Source organism: Zosterops lateralis (genome assembly GCF_965231275.1).
Source record: "Zosterops lateralis genome assembly, chromosome: 7".
In the NCBI taxonomy this organism is placed as follows: domain Eukaryota; kingdom Metazoa; phylum Chordata; class Aves; order Passeriformes; family Zosteropidae; genus Zosterops; species Zosterops lateralis.
In genome coordinates this window covers 26,876,593-26,888,586 of record NC_139767.1, presented here as the reverse complement: position 1 = coordinate 26,888,586, position 11,994 = coordinate 26,876,593, and the positions used below count along the sequence as shown (strand labels likewise).

Sequence of the window (11,994 nt, the reverse complement as noted above, 5' to 3'; positions counted from 1 at the left end):
TAAGCAAAATATTTATAATATGATCCAGCAGTAATAGCTATTCTCACGCTCTGCTTTCTCAGTGCGATGATGCAAAACAAATGTGTAGTTAAAGGGGAAGAAAAAAAAAACAACAAAAAGAAAAAGAGACAGCTCTCCCACTTCAGAGAGCAGCTGCGGAGTCTTTGCAGCTGTAAATCCCCGGGTTTTAGGGAATTTCAGTCCTGGTGAGCTACAAAATCGCTGCAGCACAGTAGCACAGTGTCTTACCGTCGGCAGGACTGAGGCCCCTGGCAGCAGAGATGACGGAGAGCGTGGGGCTGCTGTGCACAGAGCGGAGGTAGTGCTCCATGTGGGGTGCCACGTAGGGGTGCGGTGGGCTGAAGGGCGACTCGCCAGGCCCGGCAGGGTGCGGAGACAGGCGGATGAGGGAGATGTCGGAGATGACGGGGCTGCCGCTCAGAGGAGGAGGCCTGGGAAGGAAAACAGAGACACGCTGTCACTCACAGCCACCCAGAGCAGGCACAACTGCCTGCCACCCTTCTCTGTCCTGCCCCACCACTTTCGCCCACATCAGAGGAGTATAAGCACGCAGTGGGACAATCTTCTCTTCGTGGCATACACTGAGTCTGAAGTTCCCAAGCTTCCTGTGGACAGGCACCAGTATTGCACAAAACATGTATGTGTGCAAGGTGGCTCACCTCAACTGAGCTGCTGTGGAAAGGGGCACAAGCTGCTTTAGGCAGTGCCTGCACATAGATGAGGCATAGAACACACCCTGTGCTAGAGATCCTACCCCATCTACTTGCACAGGGAGGCTGGCCACACGACGACATTTGAGGCAAACCTGGGGTTTGCAAGCTCCTCACTGCCCCTGGATATCCAAATGTTTAGTGCTGCCACGTGCAGAAAGGCCTTGACAGGGCAGTCTGTGCAAGGATGGAAATGTTGCAATGAGAAGTTATGTGATCTTGAGCTGTGCTTTGCTCAGCCCAGCATGCGTGGCTTGGCCCGTGCCGGCGCAGCAGCCCCACCTCCTGCGTCCATCATGGCCAGCACAAACCTCCTTGACAGGCTGGTGGTACGGTTCAGAGGGCAAAAGTTCATGAGAGGTTTTACTGCATGCTTTCTGGGGGCCGCCTCTCTTAAATCCCTCAGATCTTCCTCAGGCCAAGTGCCACCTGAGAATAAAGTCAGTAAATGCTGAGGGATTCCACAGGTAACAAAAAAAAAGTCACATGCACGTTTCAGTGCTTATGCAGTATTTTGAAGGGTGAACAAGGATGGAAGAGAAAGTCTGCAGACTTCTCCCAGACACGTGCCCTACTGTACCCTCCTGCCTCTTAGACGAACCACAGAGGGTGCAAAGGAGAAAAAGTTACTCAACCTGACCTGAGAGCAGAAAATCTGAGCTAGACACTGAAAGAATCAGAGCTATCATTAGGCAAAATAAAAGAGCAAAATCTGCTTTGTATTAGCTCTCTCTGTATTCACAGACTGTTGGAAGCAGAGCTGGTGTTGACATACAGGTCACAGCAGGGACAGCATTCGTCCCTGGCTGGGTGCTCTGGCAAAGCTGAGGGAGATGGATGTGCTCCCTGTGAGGCTGCACCCTAAGCACAGAAGACAACAGGGATTTGGAGGTCAGGGATCTGGGACACGGGCTGATCTAATGGAGGGTACTACAAAGACTCTTCACTAAGACTATCCAAGTATGCCATTAGTGAGTGCATGTAAGATCTGTCTCTCCATGCACAGACAACCACAAACATGATGGTCTGAGCAGTTTCAACATGCCACCAGCACCTCAGGATCTCAGTTCTACCCTGCCTTATCAACAGTTCAGGTGTATTTTAATTTATTTGTAATACTTGCATATCAACAAAACCACACAGAAATGTAATACAAGCTTTGCAGACTTATTCAGCAGTTTAACGAGCATGTTTGTCTTTGTTTGATCTTCTGTGTGTTTCTCTGTCTTTATAATAAATTAGTAAACCTTGTGGCTTTTTGAACACTTTCTGCTGATGGGTAGTAAATTAAATGCTTTCTGAAATATTCGTAGTTCAAAGTACTTTTCTGTAGCAATATACTCTGTGGCTTGCTGGTGTGAAATAACAGGCAGTGAAAACCCATCACACATAAAGGCTTTGTGGAGATGTGCAGCCACCAAAACAGGTGGCTCATCAGTCCCAGGCCGTGGTTTTGCCAGAGGAACACCCACCAGCATCGACCCTGTTTTCCTTCATGACACTGAAAGACAAACTGATGATGGCATGGCTATTTCAGACCTCATAACCTCCCCACCTGTGTTGCCATGGCCTTCCATTACCAAAATTATGGGGTGACCAAAGTCACTCTCTGGTGCCTCTCGCCATGACGTCAGCCGTGGCGGCGGCGAGCTCAGGAAGCTGCAGCCGAGGCCGCTGGGGCTGGTTTCTGTCGAGGCTGCTAATAAAGGCATCCGAGCACGGAGCCGACCAATTTATTTCTACCGGGGAGGAGGGAGAAGTGAATCAAAGTCTCTGTTCCAGATTTAGTTTCAATTCATTTCTAATAATCTCCACCGCCTCATCTGGAAAAAATGAAACAGGATTAAAAAAAATGATGTCATTAAGAAAACATCTGACTAATTTTTCTTCTGACGAAGACTTAATATAAGTGAGGGGCGATGTAAATTAAAAGCAGCCCCAATCTTCCCTGGGCCACAGAGCCTGCCTTAATACATAAGCCATGAAAGAAGTTTTCTTACATATACAATAAGTTCCCTCTTTCATCAGTACTCAGAGCTTCTCCCAAAAGGGTTGTGAACTTCTTTGATGCAGTCCTGGAACTATGTATTACCAGGTTTACGAGCCTTTGGAGCCTCTGCTGATCAAACTGTGAGGCCGACATCTAAAATGCGTGTAACAATATGAAGGGTTTGCTGTTCATTTTCTCTGTGCTAAATTAGGCAGAAATGCTGGAGTCCCTCAGAGTAGGAAAACTCCACCCTGAACAAAGAGGTAACACTGGGAAAAAGATCAAGAATTTCCCCAAAATGCATGCAGCTGGAAACGCAGCTGGTGTTTGAACATGAGGTTGGCCCTGTGCACAAAGACTGGGCTAGAGAGCAGGCAGCTCCTTATGGCTCTGCTTAAAGCCTGTCCTTGCTCACTGGTCCATCTGTGGACTAGGACAGCCATACTCCCATCAAGGTCTGGCTCCTGTGAGCCCTCCCAGGCAGGGATCACCTCTCACTGTTCTACACCTACAATTCTAGCAAAATAACATCCCACGGTGAAGCATGTCACAAAATAACGTGGCTTCCAGGAGCTGCCTACTGGGAACAACTCACTCAGCCAGGGACATCCTCTGCTCCTAACTCTCCAAAGGTTTGATTTTTTTCCCCACTTTTTTCCCAGTTGCATTATTTCTTATTCCACACTGAGCCATCACATTGGCACTGCAACCACACAGCGAGAGGCAGCTGTACCCTCACAGGTCTGCTCCTTGCAGAGGAGAACCATCACATCCTGCTCTTTAGAGGCAGTGGACGAGAGATGAAGCAGTGCTGGGGCAAGGCAGCTCTGTCCCAATGTCCAGCTCACATCCAGGGTATACAGGGCCCTCCATGCCCATGCCCCAGACCCCGCAGTGGGACAGCCTTCAGCTTGGTGTGGTGACCCAGCCCGTGCAATGAAACCATGGTGCCAGACCTGCATTTTTCAGCCTGTCCATAGAGCTCCCTGCCCAGACCTCAGCTATCCATGTCACTCCCCACTTCTTTCCTGGATCCCACAGATGGCATGAGGAAAACACCCCACCACCTGCGGGAGAGCTCCTTGCTTTGCTGAACATAGTGCTCTAAAAGTGCTGCTGTCTGCAGTGGGACGAGAGATTTCACCTGACCACATATATATCTGGAGAAAGTGTGATTCTGGTTTTCAAATAGGCTAAGGGAATTGGGTGTCCAAACGCCATTAAATTTAATGTGAGCCAGGGGCCTGTTTTCCCCGCGGCTCCAGCGAGAAGCCCAGGCTCTATAATTAATGCTCAGGACTTGCAGAGCAATTTGCATCTCTGACAAAGCATGTGAGCCTGGATTCACTTCCTCCCCCACCCAGGAGTGCCTTTTCCTTTGCTGCACTTTAACAGAGGGAGACACTGAGGTGTGGGAGACATTACCTGATGCCACCTAAGGGCTGCAGGGCCTCATGGTGGTGCTGGGGGCATACAAGCTACTACAGAGCAGGTCTTAACCAGTGCAGTGGATGACCCCTCTGGAGAGCAGAAATCCTGGCACAATTTACCTTGCTTCAGCTGCCTACAGAGCAGAACTGTGGGGCAGCGGTATCATGTGACAGCAGAGGAACACAAGGAGCAAAAGGACAGACACCAGCATCTGAGGCATGACACACACTGCCTGTGGACACTGGGAGATTCCTGGTTGTTTCCCAGGAGCTGGTCACTCCTTAACAGTCCTTCACTGGAGAAAAGAGATGTGCTTAATTTTCTTGCCTCTTGGGTTTTGCTGAAAGGAGTGACAGCTTGTCTGAAGCTCTGTAGTCTCATCCCAAAATCTGGGGGAGGGAGCTGGCATTTTCCTTTGAAAACCAAGGCAAAGAAACCTTAGCCCATGGTTTCCAGTGAGGCTGAGCACCGTTCTCCTGTGTGTGCCCTGGAGCCTGGCAGGTGCTTGTCTTTGATGCTGCTGCTGGATGCAGTGCTGAGAAAGAACCCTTGTGGTCCCACAGCAGAGGAGCAGCATCCTCTCTGAAGAACTGAGCTGGGTTCCTGGGAAGGGAAAACCTCAGGAACGGGCAAAACCAGCACTGGCTGCTATGGAAAGGGCCTTGAGGTGACTTTTTCCCACTCTCCCTCAAAGGACATGCATCAGCAATCCCAGAATCTTGCGTGGCAGAGATGAGGCAACATTTCACCACTGCTGTGAGTCTGCAGCCCCTGCAAGGGGCACTTAGCAATGAATGTAACAGTTAAAGAAGTTGCACATTTCTGAAATAATCTCCATCAGTTAAGAAAACCCCAGAAAAATGCAGACAATTACCAAGCACTAATGTTCCATGACTAGTCTAAATTAATACTTATGTGACAAATAAATTCATTCTGCAGAAAACAAAGGGCTGAATACTTTTCCATATGCTTAATGGAATATAGACACTTGAAGGCAATTGTTTTGCTCTACAATAACGAAATACATAGCTGCTAAACAGACATAGAAGCAAGGAACAGAACTACTCATAGAGGGGGTATCATACCCTGGTAGAATTTTGCTATTAAAAAAAAAGCTTTTAAAGCTATCAATCCTTTTTAAACCCCACATAAACCCCCTTGCTTTTATTTTGTTTTACATAAAACTTCCTAGCCTGTTTTTCCAAGTCCCAAGTACCTAGACCACTTTTTTTTCTGAAGGAGATGGAGGAAAGCCATATAGACGACTGAAAAATGGACTGCTCTCATGGCAGACACTCTATGGATGGGATGCCAAAGCTGTATTCAACAGGAAACCTAAAGTGCCCCAGGATTCATGCTAAATGATTCAGTCTAAACAGCTCTCACCAGCCCCTCAGCTTCACCTCTGTTTATTTCTGATTTAAAGTCCCTTACAACAGGAAGGGCGAGAGGTCGCAACAGTTGTGCGGTACCCTGAGGATCAAACCCCGCGAGGTCCCTCAGAACAAGGTAACTTCCAGAGGTCAAACCTGGGCCACGACTATCGAATTCACATGGCATTTGGCCATTCACAAGGATTTCCCTCCCTGCCGCTCTCTGGGCTGGGAGCGCAGGGGATGCGCGGCAGGAGCAGCGCTGAGCTCCCGCAGCCGCCTCTGCCCGCAGCCGCTGCCAGGGAGCGCAGGGCAGCCTGGTAACGAGGCGATGGGGAATCACCGCCGCTTCCCGGCTCCCCCAGCTCTGCAACAAGTTGATAATTACCCACTAAAGCGACCTGATGATCGAATATAAGACTACCAACTTGGAGAGCCAGCCTGTGTGTCCCTCTACAAAGAGATGGAGACGGGGACTCAAGAGACATCACTGATAACTCCCAGCCCCCTCTCCATCGGGATGCACAGCACAAGTAATATTTTTTTCCCTTGTATCTTCTCAGCCCTAAAATAAGGTTAATAATTTTTTTTTTCATACTCATGAAGATTAATATACAGAAAATCAGAGCTACCATTACTAATTCAGCAGTTAATGGTCTCATAAGATGTTACAGAGATAGTGAATCTGAACAAAAATTGTTACAGCTTTTCTGCAGAAATTTAATGGGCATGTTTCATGCAGTTCGTATTTTCTCTTTTCCCCTCAAACCTGTCTTTGAGCAAAAAAGGAAACATAAAAGTAATAATGAAGAAAGATTTATAACAATAAAATATGTTTTTAAAATCTATTTAAAATCTATTTAAAATATTTTTTAAAATATAATTTTTAAATCTATTTAAAAAGGTATTTTTTTTCAACAAGAGTAAGTTCCCATTAGATGGGTTTATGGATGGAATTGGTAAATTCAGCATTGCAACAAGACTGTATGGCAAAACTAGATGCTTTTCTACAAGATGAGCTTTAAGTGCACGGCAAGGTTTGGAGTTCTAATAGTAGAAAATAGTAATTTCTTCCACTGTAGAAATTAAAGAGGGGAATCCTACGGCCAGTGTTGCATATGTCAGATCAGATAACGGTGGTGATTCCACCGGGCCTTAACAGATAAGAATTTCTGAATATGAAATCCCTTATTTGTGAATTTGTGGTTTGGGCAGTACTTTGAGAAGGATTTAGGTAGACACTGCGAAAATCCCACTCCACATCCACTGGCAAAGGTAGTTGTCATCCCTAAAGTCTAACACTGTACTACTGAAATCAAAGAAAACTCTGCCACCAATGGGAGGAGCAACAAGAACAGGTCTCCAACACAACTCCTATGTTTTTCATCTACACAGTATCATAATCTAAGACAGGTACAAATTCTTTGCATGATTTTTTCACATCCCTTAGACTTAATGCTACTTCTAGCATATGAGTAATTTGAAATATTTGCTCCATGTGAGAAAAAGAATTCTTTTGTTACAGAAGTGGAAAAAACCAGTGGTAAACATCTTTAATTTTTCCTTTTGAAAGACTATTCCATATTCAAACATATCTGCCTTCAATCCTATATTTAAAATATCTAAACCCAAGAACAAATCAAACAACCTATTTCACCTGATATTATTTTTTAATAATGAAATCAAAAGTGGTTTGGTTTAGAGTTTGAAACCTTTTTCATCTATGTTCCACCATAAGTTAGCAATCTTTTTAAGCTCACAGATTGTTGGCAGCCTGAGTGGGGACAGGGGCAACTTTTGGAGGGAGCAAAGTTAGGAGCCTGAGCACAGGAATTGGTTCTCAGATTAAAAACTCTTCCAACCACATATAGTTCTCATTGCACTTGTGCTGCATTTACCACAACAAGGGTCTAGTATTGGCTGACATTTGTAGCCACAACTGCAACACAACAAGAATAACAATATTGTTTTTAAAAGAGAAGAAACCCGCAAATTTTTATAAGTAAGGTTGCCCTCCATTATACAACACACAAAGAAGCAAGACATCAAAGGAAGAAATTAAGGTTGATACGGGACCTTCAAACCCAAATCAAATTAGTGTCTTAGGAAGAGATCTTTGATTTAAGCTTAATAGTGGTAATTTTTTCTCAGATTGTTTTATACTTAATCAGCCACAGAACCCACTGTGCAGACATATGTTCCCAAAGTACATCAAAGCAAGTAAACATTCTGTTTCAGATCCTAATATCTTTTTTTTAAATCCAATTATCTTACTTACATGATCTTTTAATTTAAGTTCTGAAAGCCCACCTTTTCACACAAGCTTTCCTTTAGGAATGGAGGTAGAAGGATGACCAGCTCAGTTCTTATGAGACACTTGCCAAAAAAACTGCACAACGAATAAATCAAAGCACAGCAGATGAGGCTCTAAGATAGTTTCTTGAGAGATTAATGATGAAAGCCTTCAGAGAAGCAGCATATTTTAAGAAGGGGAACTTCAAGGAAGGTAGCTGAGGGGGAGAGAAGGAAAAAAGTGAGAGAAAAGCATGAAGAAAAGCATGGATAGAAGTGCAGGGGCCAGTGAAAGGAAGTAAACCTAAGGAGCAGTGCAAACCTGAAGGCATGTGAGCTTCAGGTTGAAACCACCGAGCACGAGAACTTGATTCCAGTAGTCACAAATGTTGAGAGCTGGGGTGTCAAAACATTGCAGGGTTAGTGTGGGGAGGGGATGAAGGCTGGGTAGTGGCATGGATGATTGAAGGAGCAAGCCAGGTGGGAATCAGTGGGGAAAAAGATGGGGAGAGGCGTAGATGCAGACCAGACCCTGATGGCAGAGCTGAGGGAGATCTGAGAGGAGTCAACACTGGTGTAGGGATGTGGGAAATGGGTGTTAGAGAGATGTGTTGGATGTGACAGCCATTTCTCTGCATCTCATTGTTTTCCCTTGGGACACATGTTGAGGATATTAGCACTTTCAAGTGAATGCTCTCCTTATAGCTATGAAGACATTGGTCTTGGGAAAACAAATGGAAGTGCACGTTTGTGGGGAAGAAATCTGAGTTTTTGAATCCCTGCCCAGTGTCTTCTTCCTATGCTACTTTTGGGCGGAGGCTTCTCTGCCTTAAAAGGTTATAACATTCAAGTGCTACAGAAGAGTTTAGCATTTAAAAGACAATTCCTATACTACTTTGGAAAAGTCTGTTTCCATGTTATGCCAGCACTAATCCATTGAGTAGAGAGAAAGACAGTGGCAGCAACACCACAGCAACGGAGCTCATGGAAGAGTCGGGCAAACCACAGAAAATGCTTATTCATTCATTACACTTTAAATCTGCCTTGGCTCCATACCTGTCATATCCCAGAAAAGCAAAAAAAGACCATTCCTCTTCATCATGACTGTAATACAATCAACTGGCTGCAGCATTACTCTAACCAATGTTAACTAACAGAGTCTGTGTCTGACATCTATAATTTCATGTTAACAAATTAGGTAGACTCCTGCATTTCCTGGTACCTTGAATGCCCAAGAAGCTCATAACTTTTCTTTATATGCAAAATGTCAGGGAAAGGGCAAACAATGTTATGCCAAAGACCATAGCCAAATCACTTGGTTGGAATGTGCTGTAAATCACGGGGTGAATGGAAAATGAATCTTTGTTCCAGGACAACGACTTCCAGCATTAATGTTTCTGCTAATATGCTCCTTTTCTGTTGGGAATGTCCTCTTCCCATAATCCAAGGTCCTATAACTTAAAACCTACAGCTAAACAAGACACCAATGAAGGAAAACCTACATCCAATTAATTACAAAACTCTGAAATGTCCTGCTTTTCTTTTCTAAAGTACAGGGGGAAACCATTGGTGTTTAAGCCTTAGAAAGATGACACACTTGCCCTAAGCAGCAGTAAGCTGTTGTAACTAACTGGAAGTAACCAAACCCCATAGTTTACAAAGGGGAAAATAACAAAATGGGAACAGGTACAGCACAGATTTCTATAAAGCCTTTCCAGACACAGCAGACAGAGGAGCTCCGTCAGTACATAAAGGTGATTGTGATAGCAGTGCAGAAATACATCACACACACAACAGACACATGCCAGGCACTCTGCTGGTGTGCTGTGTGTGTACCTGCCTCTGGTGCATCACAGCACAAAGGAGTAAGAGACGTGCCTTCCCATAATAACAAAGCTTTTGGTTGGGGCTCCCTGGGTTTTCTGCAGGAATTAATTTTACTGGCATTTGACACATTTTAAACAGCAACAGCACTCACAGTAACCTCCAAAGGGAAATATTCCTGAACAATATATAATAAATACATTGATTTCTAATAATAACCGTCTGCCCTAAATCTTTTTTGCTGACAGGTTTAGTTGGACCAAAGGCCCTTTTCACATCTACTTCATGACAGTTCCCATCACTACATAAAGACTTTGAAGTGCCCTAACGTGCAGTAAAATGCGAGAAAACCTACCAAACTGTCAATATTTCTTCACTTCTAAAAGGAAATGCTAATGGCACTCAAAGAGCTCAAGTTGTAATGTAAGATCAGATCCAGCAGACTGGCTGATCTAACCAGCCTTTGCTTTGCAACGAGTATGCTGAAAAGCAAGCAATTATATGGTGAAGAGCAGAACTAGGTAAAAGTTTTTCACTGATGTGACTGTAGGGAATAAACCCTTTTTATTCCAAACAAGCTTTTCTCTTGAAATATCTGGAGTTTTCTGTACAAAATAAGAGAATTAACATTAATTTCTTCTTTTTAACCTATCACTTTTTTTCCTTTCTGTTTTTTTTTTTTTTTTAACATTAGAAAGAAAATGAACATAAATGAGACGTAACTGTTTCTAAAATCTGGACAGCATTCCGCTAGGGTTTAATTTTTTCACAGGGAAAAGTTGAGCACAAATAATTCAGAGAAAGCAGAGTCTCTCTCCAATTGTCTGCAACAAACAAGTGGCATTTCTCTACCAGGTCTAGCCTGTAATGTAAGACTGAGAAAGGCTCCATAGCAAGAGAAAGTAAAAGCAATAAACAGAAGCCCAGTCCTACGGTAAAATCCCAGCAGTGATCACTGCACTGTACAACTTGAACATACTTCAAAGGAGCCAGGATGCTTCCCCCACCCCTCAAATCATCATCTCATGGTAAGAAAAGATGAGGTGTTTCATATCTCATCTGCCACGTAACCACCCAAAAAACCTTCCTTGCGAAACTTCTTTGCTCCCAGACCCATTGGTTTCATTGACTACAGCTGCTCTCCTATTCTTTTAGTTTGTCAACGGCACAGGAAAATATAACACATTTATCAAGGAAGGAATAGGGATCTGATGTTCCCCAGCTGTTTACTGCTGAAAGTTTACACTAGTGCTTTTCAACCTTTGGTTTTGCAAAACCTTGGGAAACACTAAAAACTCCTTCAGGGGTTGTGAAACCCAGTGAAAAATCTCTGCAAGGCTCTTGTTATTCACTATACTACATTTAACAACTCTGCTAGAAATTTTTTAGGGAGGCCACAGACTATAATAGCTTGAAAATCCCTCACTGACCCTATGCTTCCCAAAATCAGTAAAAATTACACATGAAACATTCTTAGGGTAATCCCTGATGACTGCCCCAATCCAGCCTACACCCACCATCAGCTGGTGCAGGAGCAGGCACATGTGATTTAAGGAACTTTGCTATGCTGGTGCAGAGGTAACCCCATCTCCTGTGTACCTACAGTAATACATCCCTCCCAACACCATGCAACGGGAGACCTGCAGGCCTCATCTTTCATTCTCTTATCTCATGCAGCTATTCCTTATGCAGACACATTTCTGTATACAAATCCCATTATACTTGACCCTCAGTTCACCCTGTTTCCATTACAACGCTGTAGACTCAACCAGACTTGCTCCAGTGCCAACTCTGTGCTGTCATTCCTTGCGCAGAGTGGTAATAAAGAAATCACTGTTTTAAGCTGACAAAGAACAGATTTCTTACTAAGTAAACACTGATGTTTTGGTAGGGAAATTAAGTTATAAAATTGTGTCTACAAAGGGAGACCATACAGATGGAGTTTGTTAAGAGACAGCAATACAGTCAACAGTGGTTAATTCAATTGCCTGCTACTTATCAGATTTTTTTAAAAAAAGGCTTATCCAGTTTTTGTAAATGCAAATGCAGAAAAGCATTTCAAAGAGCTGTTGTCATTGTAGCTGGAGAGTGATGTACACATGCACATGGCCTTTCCAGGCCAGAGAACCCAGCCCAGCCTATCCACTGTGGCTGTGTTGGTGTCCAGAGGGTCTGGTGATCACCAGCCTGGAAGGAGAGGAGGCCTGGGCACAGACAGCTCATCACCATACCACCACCCTCCAGTGGTTCCTGTCCTTAGGGCTGTGCCATGGCCCCACTTCTCCTGACCACTGCTCTCATCTGCCTCTCTGCCTGCATGGGGCCTCTGGTGAATATTAGATACCCCAGACCT

General features: G+C 44.4%; 1 protein-coding gene across 2 annotated transcripts in view; it reads right to left on the bottom strand.

Annotated features, from left to right (window-relative positions):
- GLI2 (GLI family zinc finger 2) overlaps window positions 1-11,994 on the bottom strand; it is a gene marked incomplete at its 5' end in the record, with an annotated part of 189,418 nt that overhangs the window by 40,362 nt on the left and 137,062 nt on the right. For both annotated transcript variants that reach the window (XM_083865653.1, XM_083865654.1), the window contains one exon: window positions 250-452. In XM_083865653.1, coding sequence (XP_083721779.1) covers window positions 250-452 — 203 coding nt within the window. The remainder of the gene's footprint in view (window positions 1-249; window positions 453-11,994) is intronic.